The sequence below is a fragment of the Schistocerca americana genome, chromosome 6 (assembly GCF_021461395.2).
Source record: "Schistocerca americana isolate TAMUIC-IGC-003095 chromosome 6, iqSchAmer2.1, whole genome shotgun sequence".
Taxonomy (NCBI): Eukaryota; Metazoa; Arthropoda; class Insecta; order Orthoptera; family Acrididae; genus Schistocerca; species Schistocerca americana.
Genome location: NC_060124.1, coordinates 395,434,371 through 395,454,727, shown reverse-complemented (window position 1 = coordinate 395,454,727; position 20,357 = coordinate 395,434,371). Strand labels below are relative to the sequence as shown.

The following is a 20,357-nucleotide window of genomic DNA, read 5'->3' as shown; positions in this document are numbered from 1 at the left end:
GCCCAGTGCCATTGGTCACGTACCCAGTTCAGTCGTAGTTGCCGATGTCGTGGTGTTAAGACTGGCGCATGCATGGGTCGGCGGCTGTGGAAGCTCATCGTTGGGACTGTTCAGTGTATCGTGTGTTCAGGCACACTTGTACTCTGGCCAGGATTAAAGTCTGATGTTAGTTCCTCCACAGTTCGCCGCCTGTCCTATTTCACTACGCTTCCCAGCCTTGTACGTCCGACAGCTGTAGTGAAGGGTGGGCCGGCCGCGGTAGCCGAGCGGTTCTAGGCAATTCAGCCCGGAACCGCGCGACTGCTACGGTCGCAGGTTCGAATCCTGCCTTCGGTATGGATGTGTGTGATGTCCTTAGGTTAGTTAGGTTTAAGTAGTTCTTAGTTCTAGGGAACTGATGACCTCAGATATTAAGTCCCATAGTGCTCAGAGCCATTTGAACCAATGAAGGGTGGCCGCCCAACCCCAGGACGTCAGGACGTGGTTTCACCTTTGTTTCGCCTTGTGTTGATGACACTCACCACAGCACTCGAACACAAGTCGTGCCGTTTCCGAAGTGCGCGTTCCAAGTCTCTGGACATCACGGTCTGCCTCATTCAAACTCATATAGATCACTCACCCTCCCCATTCCACACACGGACAGCATGCTTACTAATACTATATGCTCCGTGTGGTGTGTGTGTGTGTGTGTGTGTGTGTGTGTGTGTGTGTGAGTGTGAGTGAATAGCTGTCGTTCCTCGCCAGGTGACGCTGCTATCATCTGAACGGATTTATATCGACAGTAGGTCAAGATCATAATGTTGTAGCTGATGTATAAAAAAGATTGGTGAAAGAGATATACCTTATATTTGTCGACATCTTGCTTGTAACCCTTCTTAGGATTACTTTCCATTGCTGTGGGATCTTTTCTCTTCTTCTGAGTTTTGAAAGACGATTTCTGAATCTTTTTATGAGTTTTCGTTAGGATGAACATTTTAGTTACCCGGCATTTATTTTGGCAATTTTACAGACAGATCTCAAGGTATGCTTAATCTCCAGGCAACGGGCGCTTGCCTAGTAGCCAGCAGTCCCACTGAGTGAAGGCTGTTTCTTTTTCACAGATGCTGCCGTGCGCTACCTCATAGGAGCTGGTAACGAGGAGGGCACCTTCTCAATAGACGGCGACACAGGGGACGTGATAGTGGCTGCCGAGCTCGACTACGAGAGGAGAACACTGGTGAGTATCGAGTGCAGCTCCGTTTCCGTGCATCCTCCTGAACAATGCCACCCGTCTGTTATGAGCCTGTCATATGATTCCCGTGCTTTATTGCCAATGGTCGCTGTCTAAGTATGCCGGCAAAAGATCCTCATATTTCGTATCTTTCCCAACAACAACATGGCGGCCATGAAATGGTACTACAATGCAGAAGAAAATACTCTCCGATTCTGTGCTCATACGAACCTATCGCGTGTTCCAGATTTCTGGAGAACAAGATGGATTGTTTCAAGACTAATGATAAAAATGTATCCAGACATTAATAGTATTATCAGACCACTGTGCTTAATTATTGAAATTTTCATGGCCATATGTTGCCAGTTTGCTTTTTCTCTGGTTCTACGGCCGACTTAACTTTAAAGATTTTTCTAATATTTACCATTAAGACCGATCGTAAGTTCTCCTGACTCACCGATATATAAATTGGCGAAGCACTTCGCTTCTGTGCTTCAGCCGCACGTGGGTGAGAATTACACTTATGTAGAGGACATGGGTCATTTTATGGCGTAGTTGAAGAAACTAAAACTGGAACAAAACGGCATCAAAGTCAGCTTCTACGCTGTTTCTTTGGTTACCAAAATGCCACTCAATGATTTTCTGGGGCATGTCGGTTCCATTTTCTCGCAGGACAAGCTGTTTCACGCGTGTCTTACTAAGAGCTGCTTTATGTGGATTGGCGATTTCTTCAAAGAGCAGGAAGTCATCGCCGCGGCTTGTACACTTAGTCCGATGGTTGTCAATTTCTTCATGAAGTGTATCGATAGACCGGCGCTGGTCTTGGCATCATGTAAACCTAAGATGAGGTTCAGGTGCACCGACTAGGCCTTCAGGAAATAACCTCCTCAAGCCACCAAGCACCTTAACCTTCGCTATATGAACAGGCTGGCCAGATAGTCCGGACAAATTTTAGGCCCTTCAATTATCCTTAAAAAACAGCTGCGGGAACAACTTAAACATGGGCGTAGCAGATGTAGCAAGTGGTAAAACCCTTGGAGCATTAAACCGAATATACGACTTGCCGTTCTGCAAGGTGCCTGTGGCATGTTAAAACACGGGTTATGCTACTAACGAGGGAACCTCCCCATCGCACCCCCCTCAGATTTAGTTATAAATTGACACAGTGGATAGGCCTTGAAAAACTGAACACAGGTCAATCGAGAAAACAGGAAGAAGTTGTGTGGAACTATGAAAAAATAAGCAAAATATACAAACTGAGTAGTCCAAGTGTAACATATGTAACATCAAGGAGTATGTAAGCTGAAGAGCGCCGTGGTCCCGTGGTTGGAGTGATCAACTGCGGAACGAGAGGTCCTTGGTTCGAGTCCTTCTTCGAATAAAAATTTTACTTACTTTATTTTCGCAAAGTTACGATCTGACCGTTCATTCATTGACGTCTCTGTTCACTGTAATAAGTTTAGTGTCTGTGTTTTGCGACCGCACCGCAAAACCGTGCGATTAGTAGACGAAAGGACGTGCCTCTCCAATAGGAAGCGAAAACATTTGATCGCAAATTCATAGGTCAACCGATTCCTCCACAGGAAAACACGTCTGGAATATTCTATACGACACTGGTGACGGCATGTGCGTCACACTACAGGAATATGTTGTCGACCCACCTAACTTGCACACTTGGCGAATGGGTAAAAAGATTCTTCTACCTTTCCCGATTTAGGTTTTCTTGTGGATGTGATAATCACTCCCAAAAAAGTGATGAAAACATAAGAGTTTGTCGCATAAATGGCAACAAATGAATGCAACAGTTTCACAGTCGCACAGTTTTCCCTGTGCTCTGTCAAAACATACATTTTTAACGTTTTCAAGTTTTTCCGTGTGTAGACCGTCAAATCCTGCATGTGTCCAAGCAAATCTGAACATGTCCTGGAATTTTGGAGAGCGAAGTTGATGATGTCTGAGTGCATGAACTTTGATAATTGTCTGAAAATAAAAAATTAAATCTTTTCACTCGAGGGAGGATTGAACCAGGGACCTTCCGTTCCATTGCTGCTCACGGTAACCACAGGACCACGGTGCACCTCTGTGCATATGTACCTTAACGTGGCTTATCTTGCACACGGACTACTCAGTTTTTGTATATTTTGCTTATTTTTTTCATTGTTCCATACAACTTCTTCCTGTTTTCTCGATTGATCTGTGTTCAGTTTTTCATGGCCTATCCCTGTGCCAACTTATAACTAAATCTGAGGGGGGTGCGATGGGGAGGTTCCCTTGTAAGTATAGATAGGGTGGCTGCCACAAAGCAGAGCGGATCTTTCTTCTTAAACACAGATAAAACCCCACTTACAGCAGAGCCCAGACCGCTATCACTTAAAATAAAAACACAAGCCACTGTCATTAAATCTTAACAGAGTACCCACGGTTTCCTCAAAAGGAACAAACTCTAATACACTAACCAGTGGCGCTACAGGTGAGAGCTGAGCATGTATTGGCGGTTCATTTAGCTAAGAACCAATCGATCACCATGTGGCGGTATAACTACCAATTTCAAACCATGCAATGAAGCAGGCACCAAGCTGCTCCAGCACAACAAGCTGCTGATGACAAGGACGAGGTAGTCGAGTATTCTCACAAACTGTTGTCACGGTGAAGTAAGTGGCGGAAATCTCGGGACTCTGTTCCCAAGGAGGAAACACGAAGAAGATGGGGGCCTGGTGCAGCCGGGGACAGCACTAGAAAAAGGCCTGCACCGAAGATACTGGTCATGCTTCCCAAAGAAACAAGTTCATTGGCCCTTGCACGTCTGCTCACACCAACCATTAAGCTTCTACCTTGCCCCCCCCCCCCCCCTCCCACCGCCACCACCAGAACCTATCTCTCCTGTCCAGAGTCCTCTGCCCAAAGACCCTCTCATGAGCAAAGACAGCGTAACCACTCGGAGCTCGAGGTATCGACCACGCTGCATGGCTCAGGAACTTATGTCTGGCGCGATGCTGCCGCCACCAACGTTCAAGGAGGGATTACTAATACCAGTCCTAGAACCTGCAGGACGAACATGGTTTACAGATCGATCACTTTACTAAATCCAAGATTTTCACGCACCTTCTAGCTATGTGAGTCAAACATGTGTTACGACAAGCTGTGTCCCATGAACAAACATTCTCAGGTGGTGATAATAACTGCCAGACTACTCTCAGTGAATATTGAGATGTTATTTCCATGGCAACACACTTCTGACTGGACTAGACGACAGTTTCCCCGACGTTAATGCAGGCGACCATGCACTCCTTCGAGTGGCAACATCCTGGCTTGTCATCAATGCAAGGATCAAAGAACATACACGGATCAAACACTCAGTTTGGCTGAGTTGCCAGCTGTCGAACGTGCTTGACGCCATCACGATGGAACCACTCTTCTGCAGACTATGGCTACGTGTGATGGGTATTCCACTCCAGGAGCTTGTTTTCCACTGTTGCACTTTGCCTTCCGCATAAGTTCAGCACTCGATATAAAAGCCACGATGCAATGGATTACCCGTTACAGTGCAGGGGCACAAAGAGCTTTGAACGTAGCAAAATGTTGCGCTATCAGTATCGCCTGGGGCATTCCCACAGTTAGCGTAGCCCCCAAAGGACACCGTCCGCTGTCTCGAAGTGGTATACAGGCTAGCTATTCGCCGAAACTCGACGATCCATTTTTTCGGGCACTAATACAATTCATCCGGGTGAACATACAGAGCCACCTCCAATGCACGCTGAAGATGTGCCAGAGGGTCACTTTTGCCAAATACACATCTGGCAGCCCGGATATCCCACGTAGTTCAGATTCTGCCCATCACTGCAATAATGGTGGCCACATTGCAGATGCCCTTCGGGTATTTTATATGTTTTGGACACATCTTTAAAGCCCATTAGGATGCCCTCACCTTAGCGAAGCTGCATGGTGGCCTAGTTATGGTTAATGTTAAATCTGGGATCACAGTGCTTAACACCAGTACAACGCTCCATTTGTGAAAGAAGCCAGGATATTAGTTTCATTGGGACGTTGATTGCCGAGTTCGCCTCAATTTTAAGTCAGAAATGTTGCTACATACGCGCTGAGCTCCCCAGGACCAGAAAGACCACCACCAGAGACATCTATTATCTTCTCCAACCGTACCCATCCCGAAACCCCTTCGAAGCACGTCACCCAAGATTTTGTGCCCTACATCACGGAAAACGATCCATCAGTCATATCACACCACTAACACGACCGCGGTGTGGTTTCTTATGGTCAACGGCAAATATTTGTATACTACAAAACAGAAACTGCACCACATCGTGCTTGTGGATTCACTGCAGCGCCTCAAGTGCAGTGTGGAAAATACGGATTTACACTGTTTCGAGTATGAGGCAGCAGCGGCCGTACGGTCCCACATACAGAAGATCGTGGCTTTCTATCCCCGAGTACTAACATGCCTATATGTCCTGACGCAACTTGTTTACCGTCATCTAGGTGCCGAAAACCTCACATGAATTAGTGGCATGGCTCGCAATTGCCGCTGCAGAGACGACATCGTCGATTCGGCGAAGTTCTGGATACGTCTTCAAGTGAAATACCACACTCTGCCGCGACGTAGACACTATAGCGTCAATTTCGTGAACTACACTGAAGCACCGAAGAAACTGGTATAGGCATGCGTATTCAAATGAAGATATATGTAAACAGGCAGAATACGGACTGCGGTCGGCAACGCCTATCTAAGAAAACTATCTGGCTCAGTTGTTACTGTGGTGTCACCGCCAGACACCACACTTGCTAAGTGGTAGCTTAAATCGGCCGCGGTCCATTTAGTACATGTCGGACCCGCGTGTCGCCACTGTGTGATCGCAGACCTAGCGCCACCACAAGGCAGGTCTCGAGATACGATAGAGCACTCGCCCAGTTGTACGGACGGCATTGCTAGCGACAATACGGACGAAGCCTTCCTCTCATTTGCCGAGAGACAGCTAGAATAGCCTTCTGCTAAGTCCATGGCTACGACCTAGCAAGGCGCCAATTGTAACAGTGCATGTATCTTACGAGTCTCATTTGTATAGTCAAGAGAGATGTATCACAAGGAGTGATTAAAAGTTAAGTATATTCCAAAGCTACGTATTTTCTTTATAGCAGTCATAACGTATCCTGTTCCAGACTTGACGCCAGTCGGCGTGTATGTACGCGTGCCTTTCGGCTCCCTTCTCAGTGTGGCGTAGCTAGCTTGTTACGCCACAACAGTTACATCGCTTACTGCTGCTACAACCGCAGGTTATCAAGATTTAAGTGAGTTTGAACGTGGTGTTATATTCGGTGCACGAGAAATGGGATACAGCATCTCCGAGGTAGCAATGAAGTGTGGATTTTCCAGTACAACAATTTCACGAGTGTATCGCAAATATCAGGAATCCGGAAAAACATCAGATCTCCGACATCGCTGTAGCCGGAAAAAGATCCTGCAAGGACGGGACCAACGACGGCTGAAAAGAATCGTTCAACGTGACAGAAGCGCAACCCTACCGCAAATTGCTGAAGATTTCAATGCTCCACCATCAGCAAGTGTCAGCGCTCGAACCATTCAACGAAACATCGTCGACATGGCCCTCGGAGCCGAAGGCCCACTCGTGTAACCTTGGTGACTGCACTACACAAAGTTTTGCGCCTCGCCTGGACCCATCAACACCGACATTGGACTGTTGATGACTTGAAACATGTTGTCTGGTCGTTCGTTATAATATTACTGGTATTTAAAAAATTAAGGTAATATTATATTTATCACTTTTGCTGGTGGCAAGCGTCTAACATGGTAACATGGTGCGTAGAAAATTTTTACTTGTCGATAATGAAATTATGTATTTCGCCAAGCAGCATCAGATTCCCATCAGACCGACGAGAACGTTGACCGACGGCATTGTATAGAGGCCAGTGATCGATCTCACAATTACAAAGTTTGCGTAATTACGTTGCCCGGATACTGATAGAAACGACCGGTAAAAGAGATCTCAGGGACGCTGAAATAAAAGTTTGATAAAGTAATAGCCGATTGAACACTAGTAGCATTCGGCTGTGGCCACCAAACAATTCGTCGGCAACTCTGCTGCAGCCTGAAAAAGTTCTGAAGTGCAGCATAATAATTTGCTATGTGGAATTAATGACAAAGGAAAGTAGATTGTTAATTTAAACACGGCTATTTTAATTGAACCAAAAGTTATAGATACAACAGCGACTCTTACATTTTGGGAAACTGCCATCGAAAACAAACGAGAGATAGAGAGCTCGTGCTTTTATATAATCCAAAAACAACTTACGGCGACTGCCTTCAACTTGCTTTACAGTTTCGATACATAAACATTTCTCTCGTACGTTCTCTATCGGAACAGCAAAAAAATACATTCCTTCGTGATCTTTTCTCCTTTCCTTACAGATTTATTTTACACAGAGAAAATTTATTCTTAATGTATTTTAGCCTTTATTAAACGATTGGGGCATATTCTATTTATTATTAAAAAGCAACATTTCAGTGTGTCTCGTTTCAAATTATATCGAGCGGATGTACATGTACGGGTATTGAGACAACCTTGTGAATACATGGACCCTGCATGTCAGCAGGGGCGTTCAAGCCGGTGGAGGCTCTGTAATGGTGTGCGGCGTGTGCGTTTGGAGTGATATGAGACCCCTCATATGTCTAGATACGACTCTGACAGTTGACATGTACGTAAGCATCCTGTCTGATCACCTGCACTCATCGAAGTCCATTGTGCCTTCCGACGGACGTGGGCAATTTCAGTAGCACATTGCGACACCTCACACGTCTAGAATTGCTACAGAGTGGCTCCAGGAACACTCTCCTGAGCTTGAACACTTCCGCTGGCTACCAACCTCGCCAGACATGAACATTACTGAGCATATCTGGAATGCCCTCCAGTCCTACTTCAGACATTAGTCGAGTCCATGCCACGTTGTGTCGTAGCACTTCTATGCGCGCGGCGGGGCCCTACAGGATATTATAGAGGTGTACTAGTTTCTTTGGCTCTTTAGTGAACTTACAGTGTTTTCTCGCCAACCCGTTCAGGAGCTGGCACCTCGACGAAACACACCAACCAAGACAAGAGGACCCTCTCCACCAATAGAATGGACAGTCTTCTGACGGCGAAACATCATGGCAGATGGCGTCACAAGTCCTCCTACCCTACTTAACTTTCTCCTCCCTTTTTTCTTCTCTTTATCTTATAAACATTTCCCTTAGACACGTTTATTAGTGGATGGCTTTCCATTCATGGCGTTATTTGCTTTTACTTTTCATCTGCACTACTACTGTAGGCATTTCTTAGTCATGTAAATATACAAAAAAGTGGATTATCGTTTCCTAAATTTCCCAAAGTAAGTTGATACAGATGAGAGAAATTAATTAGGCAGATAGTGCTCCAAACAGAAAAAATTAAATAAAAAATTTAAAAAGTTGGTGGAGCACTAGCCCGCGAAAGTCAAAGGTCCTGAGTTCGAATCTCGGTCCGGCACAAATTTCTAATCGGCCAGTAAGTTTCGCATCAATGCACACTCCGCTACAGGTAAAAAAATTCAGTCTGGAAACATTCCCCCAGACTGTGGCTAAGCCATGTCTCCGCAGTGTCCTTTCTTCCAGGAGTGTTAGTCCTGCAAGTTTCGAGGAAGGGCTTCCTTGAAGTTAAGGAAGTAGGAGAGGTGGTACTGGCGGAAGTGAAACTGTAAGGAGGGGTCGTGCTTGGGTAACTCACACGGTGCCGCCAAGGTAGCTCAGCGTGTTCGGTCACAGGGCCGACTGTCCTCTGTAATAAAAATGCTGAGTAAAGGAATCAACGATCAGCTTGAACGGATGTCATGTGACGTTCACCCACATCAAACGAAATGAACAATACCGAACAAAATTTTTAAAAAATCCCCGTACAGCACTTGACCACGAAAGGCAAAGGTCCCGTGTTCGGGTCTCGAACCGGCACTCAGTTTTAATCTGCCAGGAAAATTCATATCAGCGTACACGCCGCTGCAGAGTGAAAGTTGAATTCTAGAACGTAAGAAGTTCGTCGTCGAACAAAGATAAGTTGACGAAATTAAGTTCTTTAGCACCATTCTCCTCTAGTACACTGATAATCGGCAACTCTGAGGATTCTACCTAGTTGAGATTTTTATAGTCTGTGCCATAATATACACTACTGCATATTAAAATTAATTAATGATAACTAAAATTCTCCCACTTTTCAAACTCCGTCATGCACACAATTCTACATGCACCACCTACGTCAGCTGGAACTTGAGAAATTCATAATGGCTGAAAGTTTCTTTGAAAACAAACACAAAATTAATTTTTAAAAAGTAAGGGAGAGGCCCATGCCTCATCATACTGGGATTTCTTTATAAAGAGGGCGGCCGAGACAAGAGTAAACTGCAACAATGTTATCTAAATCGAGGGTAGGACACAGGAGCGGGATTAAGACACCTTATGGAAGTTAATAAGGATGGTTTAGAAAAGGATTGAGAACAATCTTGACCGTAATGAAATATTTATTTACAGTGGTACCCTGTTTCGGTCAGAATGTGACCATTTTGACACCATTTGTGCAGTGATGAGTGGTAGTGGCGATGAATGGTACAGTTGTCATGGATTCAGGAACGTCAACTGCTGAATCTGTTCCGCTTATCGCCGCCACCTATCATCATGGTATAAATGATCTGAAAGTGGTCACTTTTTGATCGAAACCGGTTATCCTTGCAAATAAATATTTCATTGTGGTCAAGACTGTTTTCAATCCTTCTTTGAAAGTATTTTAGTTAGGCTGCTCATTTTCTCCGCGATAAATGTTCTCAAAAATCAAATGCGGATGACTGTCATTGGTGGAGGGGCGAGAGCGGCAACCTTAGACTTGGTGCAACCTGACGTCGCCAGCTCCCTTGGCGTGTCGGTGCTACCAGAAGCTGACCCGCTCCCATGTATGTTCAGGAAGGCTCCGGGCACTTCTGCCATACCAGCTCTGACATTCAACAGAGGTAACAATGATAATGGAAACAGCTGTCGAAAACATGAGGTTTTACCCTTTGTAACAATATGGCTTAGAACCCAAAAAGATTTCCTCAGGTACGCCGCCCCGAGGACTCTGAGGACACAAAAAACATAACGATAAATGTACGGAAATGGAAATTGTCAATATAAAAATGGAGTAATGCAATAAACTAGAACTGAAAGAACAGGTTGAGGGAATGACAATAACGTAACTCCAAACATGTTGCTAGCGTAAGGGCAGCTTTTAAAGGTACACTTGCATGCTGAGCTTTCATTAGAGGAAAACGTAATTATAAGTAAGCAAATAAATAATTTGAGCCATAGATGTAGTCCACGGCTGTATAATTATTGCCTGCAGCCGCTGGAAACGTTTGAAGATCCTCAGATGATTAAGAGGCACCTTTTGTTTTCTAGATTTTGTCCAGATCGGACATATGTGGCAAACCGCCATTAATACTAAACTATTTCATTATTTTACTCACGAGCTGCAACCAAACGGCACTCGTAATTGCATAATTCAAGTCACAATGTAAGTGTACTTTTAACTGTGTTTATATTTCACAATACACTGTAATCACTAACCAATGTATGTTTTATTTGGTGTCTTTATTAATTGTAAGATTGTTGGGAGACTTGACATGGCAAAAGTTTCCCTACTTTTAAGCAAAAGTTGTCCAGAACAATCCACCGTCGTCTTCGGGTGCTGTTTGATAGCGAAGGCTGATTTTAGAGAAATCACAGAGAGAAGGAACACGGTTATAAATACATGAACGGACCTTTAACGAAAATGACATGCTCAAGCGCTGAGAGTTTGTATAATTTTTTTTAAATTAATTACTATAATTGTTTGTATGGTCTCGATCCAGTTACTAATGAGCCAAAAGAATTAATTAAAAATTCACCTGCCACTCGGTTTTGACACAAAAACGCACGAATGCCAAAATTTTTGACTAGGAAGGCGGAATGAGGATTGAGATAGCTGGTCCCTGCTTTTCTGACAGAGTCTCTTAAAGAGGGGCATATTCGCTCCAACAGGAGCATTTTTCAGTTGTTTCTCATCTTTTTCCAGTTAGAATAGGGTGGGCTTCTTATTTAAAATAAATTTTGTAGGTCACTTCATTTACATACTTCGACACATTTAGATAGTTTCTCACATATAAGCAACAAATAAGTATGCATCATATAAGACTGAAACAAAATCATCTCCCATCCAACGCAAGTTCGCTTTACACAACTTTATGTAGAAAATAATTTTTTGGAAGATGCTTTCACCATTAGGTGACACCATAGAATGAGACGACATGTATAGACAAAAAGTAGCCATTATAAAGAGAATATAGCAAACAATATCCAATCTTTCTATCCATCTGTGGTATGAAATTATTGAATTAGGTATAAAATTCATTTTTAAAAATTCTTAACAATTCTGATAATATTTGATTCTTTTTCAACATTTTTAAATTGTTTTCAAATAACATAGTAAGCATAATTATAATCATTTTATTTTAAAATAACTAAAGCAGGTATTACATTTTCACCAGTTAATTGAGAAGCAACATGTGGTAATAAACTACTTATTAGTTCATATCTTTCACATAAAATTTCTGTAGTTCTATCACATATTCCAGCTGATATTTTTATATAATTATCTTTAATTTTATTTAGATCTTTGTAATGATTTATTTGACTTCCACAGAGTTATTTACATTATACTTTATTTTATATTTACCATGTTTTCTAATTGATAGTAAAAGTTCTTCATAAATCCATTTTGAAAAATTTCTTCTAAAGACAGTTTGTACTTCATGACTAAAGGGTGTAATCCTGGTTCATTAATAAAATTTGTGTTTGAGTGTAAGAGCAGTGAAACTTTACCCTTCAAACCCCTACACTTTTTCACATACTTTTCTCTAAAATGATCTTATATTGTATTTCTTGTGTTTGTAAATTCTAGAAGTTTACCCACATCTTTGGCTTTAAACCTTGTTTCATTAATTTCATAAATAATGTTAGAAACTTCTTTATCATTATATATGATTTTCATTTTTAAGATCTAAAGATGCTTCTACATATATTTATAAAATTTATAAAACAATTATTTTGTTTAGTTCTAATACATTTTTCATTATAAATGAGAGTAAAAATAAAGTCATTTGTATATTGTGTAACCAAGAAAAAGAAATTCACAACTAAATAAAAATTAACCGAAGGAATTGACCTTCATGAGACTTGCACTGATGTATAAAAATGAAACAACAATGATGTAAAGAAAATAAATTACAACATATAAAAGAACTTATCAATAACTGAAATAATAAACATGTACTTCTGAAAATTATAAAAAAGAGATTAAAAGATCTTTCAAATATATTCTTAGATGTGATTCAGAAAGAGAGATTAAATATTTTGATTCTCAAAAATGTAAAGAGAAGTATTATCAAAAGGATGAATGATTATGTGGAAAATTTTTTTGTAAAATAAATATGAAAAAACATTAACATTTACCATAACTTGATAAAATATTATAACTGATCTCTAAAATCAATTATTCACATTTTAATTCTTTAATTTTATAATTACCATTTGGTAGAGTAATTATTCCATCTTGTAGTGTAATACATTTATCATCATCAGAACTTAAAACAATTTTATTACCTTCTACTATATATACTGTGTTTAAAAGATCTAATCAAACTCATTTTCCTACATTCTTTTATTTTATCATTTCAACAATTTTTATAATCATCAGAAGTAAATTCGTTTTTCCAACTGACTTTTTCATACCTTTAGATCTTTTCCATTCTTTGTCTTTTACTTCATAGGCATACATTTTAGGTCTTAAGGTAACATGTTCTAACATAATTTTTCCACAATTTTCATCTTTTCCTCTCCTAAAACTCGCTTGTTTTGTTGCTGAAAGTAAAAAATATTGTATTTTGAATAATCACTTGTGTCAAATTCGTTTATCAGTGATTTCATATCATTGTAAAAATTGTTAGTTTTTATGTCATAAATAAAAGAATCTGTATCCATATAACATAAATCAATATCTTAAACCTTATTTTCGGTTCAATACATTATAATAAAATTAGTTTTGAAATATTTATTTTTGATATTTTTGAAATATCTAAAATGCTCATTCCAATGTAAATTGGTTTATTGAAATTTACTATAGTTTTTTAAATGTTTTTGTTCATTAAGTGTGGTATTGTCAATACCTTGATTATATAATGCCAGTTCTTTGATAAACAGATGGACATCATAAGTTGTTAAATTACAGATATGAACTGGAATAAATTAAGGATTTTTATAGTTAAGATTACAATCATCATGTGAAACTCCTTGGTATTTCCCTGTTAACTGACAATGATCTCTTACTTTTTCCTCATTTAGTAAATTCTTTTTCACAAATAAAACAAGTTTTGAAATTTTAAAGTTTATATTATATTCATTTGTCATTATCATTGAAACATTTTGGTCATATATTTCTGCAGCTTCTTTACATTATTGACTTCAACGAACTTTCTCCTGCATCTTTACCTGTATACGTAACAGGTTTTTGTATAATCACCATTAGAATATTTGATATAACAACTAAATGAAAATTGCATATGTTTCTGATAGTTATTAGCATAAAGTACTTCAAGAATCTTGGTTTTATATCAGGCAAATCCTAAAAAAATATTCTTTTTGGTCCAGAACTCTCATATATACACTACTCAGGACACATTGATAGGATTTGTCTACCTGAAAAAAGCGGTTGGTCATGTAGAATGGCGCAAAATGTTCTAAATTCTCTGAAAAATTATTTTAACCTAAAGGATTCAGAATTTACAAAGATGAAAAGGGTAGAATAAGAATGTTAGCTAAAGAAGGAAATGCTCGGATTAAAAAGGGAGTAACACAGGAACTCGGTCATTTGCCACTGCTGTTCAGTCTAGACATCTAAGAATGTATGACGGAAATAAAAGAAAGTTGCAGGAGTGGGACTATAATTCAGGATGAACGGGTGTAATATTCTCTGATCACATTGATATCCTCAGTGATAGTGAAGAGGAATTAAGGAACCTGTTGACTGGAATGATTGCAGCAGTACAGGTAAACCGACGAAAGACAAAAGTAATGAGCAGTAGTAAATATGAGATTACTGAAAAGACAAACAAAAGTGGTGAGCAAGAAGTATAGGAATTCTGTCACTTAGGAGTAAAATGACACGGGACGAAAGAAGCAAGGAGGACATGAAAAGCAGACCAGCACAGGCAAAGAGAGCTTTCACGACCAATGTAAGTTGGTAGTATCAAATATCGGCCTTAGTCTGAGGAGGAACTTTCTGAGAATGTACGTTTAGAGCATGGAATTGTAAGGAAATGAATTTAGGGCTTTGGGAAAACCGCAAATAAAAAATAATCAACGTTTTTGAAATGTCATGCCATAGAAGGACGCTGAAAATTAGATTGACTGGTAATGATTCGTAGAATCGGCGAAGAAAGTACCAGATATGGAACACTGACAAGAAAAAGGGACAGAACGACTGATCTGCTACTCAGTGAGATTTCATTATTTTCACTGAATGACTGTTTAGAACCGTATCGAGAAACACGGCACTATCCCAGACCCATTTGTCTACGTTAATCTGCATTTCATGGATAGTCAGAGCGGGCTGTGTTTCGCAATATCTGTGTTTGCAGAATCCATTTTGCTTTTTAGAGAAAAGATTTTCCCTGTCGCAAAAAAAGTCATAAAGCACGTGTAAAGCCACTTCCTGTAATTCCGCAACAGACTGAAGCGAGTGATATAGGCTGTGAATATTAATATTAGTGCAGTGCCTGTTTTCAACAGTGTCTGTATAGTTCGATGCAGTGTTCCTTAGGACTTTCATTCATGTCCGAAGGAACAAGCACTGCTAACGACCAGTTTCCGTATTACAACATGAAATGAATTCGAAAATTCCGAATTCGGTACCACAACAGCTATACTATTTACTAGAAACATACAAAAATTTGTAGTGCACCGGGACTCGAAGCTGGATTTCCCACTTGTCGCGAGTAGTGGGCTTAACCACTGTACAATCTAAGCACGCGACTGACGTAATTCTCCATTTGTCCAAGTGACTGTTCCCATAGCGCTTGCACATCTACGTGATTCCCTCACAGGGAGAGACATTTATTTTTCTCGTCAGGTTGCCTTGGCTTTCGCATGAAATGCATAGCTGTTGTGGGACCTCATTCGCCATTTGCGAATGAATTTTATGATGTACTTATTTACTTCTGTTGGTGACCTTTCTTGAAATCGGGGACGATATTTCTTTTTTCCCAATCGCTTAGTACCCTTATCGCGCCAGTGATTCATGATACGGAAGTGCTGTATGGGGAGCACATGGCTTTGCACAATATTTGCCGAATTACCACAAGTATCTCATGCAGTACTGATGCCGTTCCACTGTTGACCACTTTTAGATGCCTGTCTGGATGTTGGACGCATTTGAGATGTGCTGTGTGTTTTGACAGTATGAGCTGCAGCTGGTGGCGGTGTCTGGGAAGGAGAGCTCGAGGGCAGAGCTTCTGGTGACGGTGCTGGACGCCAACGACGAGCCGCCAGTGTTCCAGCAGGCCGTGTACCGCGCAGAGCTGCAGGAGGAGGAGGACCCAGCTCACCTGCCCAGGACTATCCTTACGGTCAGTCTGCTGCTGCCCTGTCTGTTCCAAGAATATCGCTTGCCGTAAACCATCGCATTCAGCACAATTGAGGCTTTAGCATGTAAAGTCCCTATTGCATGACCAACTTTTTCATCTCATGCGACTACTCACAGTAGGTGGAGAGAACCCTGTAAAGAATGGCCAGCTTGCCGTCGTACCCATCCCACTGTTTCTCGCACAAAGATGAGCCGAAACATCTGTCCACCACCTCCTCATGGCATTGCGGACACATGCCGCAGCAAGGAAAGTACCCGGTGCTTGTAATTAAACTGACGGTGTTCTTGAATGCTGCAGTGCGGGCTGCATTCATCGCAGGATGCTGAAACTTCGTATGTATGTCCGTTAATCGGTGCGCTCTCGGAGCATGCTCAAAAAATAATAGTTCCATTTCCTGCCACTAGATGAAAAAATTATGCATTAAGCAGTCACCATGTGGTGTGGGTTCAGGAGAAATGGGAGGAACGGCCAAATACATGATAAAGGTGGTTCTAGTAAATTTATTAGGATATGGTCACAAGTTACATGTACTTATTATAGTCTCCTGACTTACCAAGATTCTGCGTCCATAACATGTCATGTTCGACTGTTGCTCACAGTACATCCAGTGTAATCAGAGTGCTATGTCGCGGTATGCCATCCTCAAACACACCCAGAGGTCATATGGATTTAGGCCGGGTGATCCGGAAAGCCACATGTCTTGAAACTGCCTAGACATGATGCAGTTATTACCGACGACTTCTCGACACAAACCTTTCGCCTGGCAAGCGACATTTGGAGTCACCCCATCTTGCGTGGAGATAATGATTTGGACTCTGTTGCTTTCCAGCAAACCTGGAATCGCGCGTTGCACGAGGAGGTCACTGCGAATCTAAAGGCCCACTAGGTGTCACGCCTCCTCGAAGAAAAACAGACCAAGAATGAAGGAGCTTGTTAAACCACACCACACAGTCACGTAAGCTGAGTGCAGCGGATGTTCCTGCACAAGTAGAATCCTATATGCGACAGTTAAACGCATTGATGGCGCCATGAAGAGCGAAGTGTGCCTCGCCTCTCCAAAGAATATTCCCCAGTCACATGTCATCCATTGCCAAACGCTACAAAAAACGGGGGGCGAAGCCACGGTGTTGTAGGCTATCTTGGGGCTGCATTTGGTGCGCATTCTGAATCTTGTACGAATACCAGGGCAAAATGCGCTGCAAAATCTTTTGAACTGTTGACCAGGGGGGGAGAGAATTTCCATGACACAGTTCGAGCAATTGCTGCAGGAACTGAGGCATGTGCTGCACTACAGCCACAGCAACTTCATCAACAACTGCCATGGTAACAGGCCGCTTTTCCTTCCCTGCTGCCCAGCTTAATTCAGTTGTTTCTTCAAATTTCTTGAACATTTTTTTTTATTGACACATTGCCTCTTCGCAGCTGATTCTGTTGGCGATATTCCCCGAAATGCATGGGCGGTCTGCTAGAAAAGCTTTCCCGTAGTGCATGCTTTTTCTTCTCAATTGCCTTTGCGTTTCGTACGGAGAATGTCAGCCTTTTAAAGCTTTTATCCCATGGGGCCTGTGGTAGTAATGCAAGGCACCATAATAGCTGTAGACTACATGAATATTATTGCGGACAATCTGCATTATTCCAAACTTGTGTCTTGTCCTTATTACGAACCGGACAACAAAAGATTTAATTGACACCACTTAATAACGAATCACAAACTGTATTATTTATAGTTGGAATTGTTCCATCCCTGAAAACTAGATCAACCTATACTTTGATTCAGAAAAGTCCCATACCACAACACACACACAATTTTCTTCACACTGAAACCTCAGGGATACTGTGTTGTGGATTGAGTAATTAAACTGAACAAAGTCTTGATTCAGTTTATCTCATTTTGAGAAGACAGAACGAGCGATGTGTTTTACTTGGTGAAAACGTTTAACACCCGAGATCGCATAAGCATTTCTTTATTTAAAACAACCAGTTTCGACAGGCTTTGCTATCCTCTTCAGGTCCCAAAGAATATTTTTCTCATGAACGCGTCAATTTTACGTTGACTTCAAGCAAAATTGTCATATGGATAAAACTCAGCACATTATAAAAGGTTTTTTCATAACTAAAATATTTAAAAACATAAATTACCTTGCACAAATGGTCACGACCATGTGCAGCACTAGTAATTAAATTCACATGATTGTATGGGAGTGATCTGTATACCAGTAAAGGTCATTCTCACATAGTCATTTGCACTAGATACTTTATGTTTTTAAATACACTCCTGTAAATTGAAATAAGAACACCGTGAAATCATTGTCCCAGGAAGGGGAAACTTTATTGACACATTCCTGGGGTCAGATACATCACATGATCACACTGACAGAACCACAGGCACATAGACACAGGCAACAGAGCATGCACAATGTCGGCACTAGTACAGTGTATATCCACCTTTCGCAGCAATGCAGGCTGCTATTCTCCCATGGAGACGATCGTAGAGATGCTGGATGTAGTCCTGTGGAACGGCTTGCCATGCCATTTCCACCTGGCGCCTCAGTTGGACCAGCGTTCGTGCTGGACGTGCAGACCGCGTGAGACGACGCTTCATCCAGTCCCAAACATGCTCAATGGGGGACAGATCCGGAGATCTTGCTGGCCAGGGTAGTTGACTTACACCCTCTAGAGCACGTTGGGTGGCACGGGATACATGCGGACGTGCATTGTCCTGTTGGAACAGCAAGTTCCCTTGCCGGTCTAGGAATGGTAGAACGATGGGTTCGATGACGGTTTGGATGTACCGTGCACTATTCAGTGTCCCCTCGACGATCACCAGTGGTGTACGGCCAGCGTAGGAGATCGCTCCCCACACCATGATGCCGGGTGTTGGCCCTGTGTGCCTCGGTCGTATGCAGTCCTGATTGTGGCGCTCACCTGCACGGCGCCAAACACGCATACTACCATCATTGGCACCAAGGCAGAAGGGACTTTCATCGCTGAAGACGACACGTATCCATTCGTCCCTCCATTCACGCCTGTCGCGACACCACTGGAGGCGGGCTGCACGATGTTGGGGCGTGAGCGGAAGACGGCCTAACGGTGTGCGGGACCGTAGCCCAGCTTCATGGAGACGGTTGCGAATGGTCCTCGCCGATATCCCAGGAGCAACAGTGTCCCTAATTTGCTGGGAAGTGGCGGTGCGGTCCCCTACGGCACTGCGTAGGATCCTACGGTCTTGGCGTGCATCCGTGCGTCGCTGCGGTCTGGTCCCAGGTCGACGGGCACGTGCACCTTCCGCCGACCACTGGCGACAACATCGATGTACTGTGGAGACCTCACGCCCCACGTGTTGAGCAATTCGGCGGTACGTCCACCCGGCCTCCCGCATGCCCACTATACGCCCTCGCTCAAAGTCCGTCAACTGCTCATACGGTTCACGTCCACGCTGTCGCGGCATGCTACCAGTGTTAAAGACTGCGATGGAGCTCCGTATGCCACGGCAAACTGGCTGACACTGACGGCGGCGGTGCACAAATGCTGCGCAGCTAGCGCCATTCGACGGCCAACACCGCGGTTCCTGGTGTGTCCGCTGTGCCGTGCGTGTGATCATTGCTTGTACAGCCCTCTCGCAGTGTCCGGAGCAAGTATGATGGGTCTGACACACCGGTGTCAATGTGTTCTTTTTTCCATTTCCAGGAGTGTATTTTAGTCATGACAAACCTTTTATGATGTGCTGATATTCATCCACATGACTACTTGGCCTGAGGTCCACAGTAGATTGAAGACGTTTCATAACAAAAAGATTTTTTAGACCTGAAGACGACAGCAGAGTCTGCCATCTTGGCCATTGAATGTTTTTAGCAAATGAACGTAGTCTCGAGATGAATGCAATTTGTCCCTCGTGAGATCCAAACACACACGTTTCAACACTTCGTCATCTCAAGAACGATGTCAATCAACTGATGCCGATTCAGAAATTACTTCCAGCGCATGTGCAACACTACAGCAACGAGAATACAAAAAAACACTACCAGCAGGCAAAAATTATCCTTACTGCTTAACACAGCTTAATCGTCTGATGCTGATTGACTATCTACATAGTCAATATGCAGCGAAACTAAAAAATAAGTTTAGAATGCCAATAAACAGTAAAAGATACGATGTATGAGGCTATAGGATTTTCACACGTGACCAGCCTCCAATGTTGTAACCTGGCCAGTTATACAGATATCTACACTTGTGGAAGCTTCCTTCCTTTATAAAACGAATTTAATTTAAATTTTATTCAGTCCAAAGCGCTAAAGTTATCCTACTCTGGTGAATCACAGCTATATATGACCCAATTTAATGAATGCCCTGCGAAAATTAATGTATCAGATAAAAATCGTATTTACGGCCCAAGGATTCGCAACTG

The 20,357-nt window shown here is 42.4% G+C and overlaps 1 protein-coding gene across 1 annotated transcript in view; it reads left to right on the top strand.

The window, feature by feature from the left end:
- The window catches only part of LOC124620165 (neural-cadherin-like), a 182,463-nt gene that overhangs the window by 34,786 nt on the left and 127,320 nt on the right, over window positions 1-20,357 (top strand). The window contains exons 2-3 of the mRNA XM_047146834.1: window positions 1,101-1,216; window positions 15,767-15,934. Coding sequence (XP_047002790.1) covers window positions 1,101-1,216; window positions 15,767-15,934 — 284 coding nt within the window. The remainder of the gene's footprint in view (window positions 1-1,100; window positions 1,217-15,766; window positions 15,935-20,357) is intronic.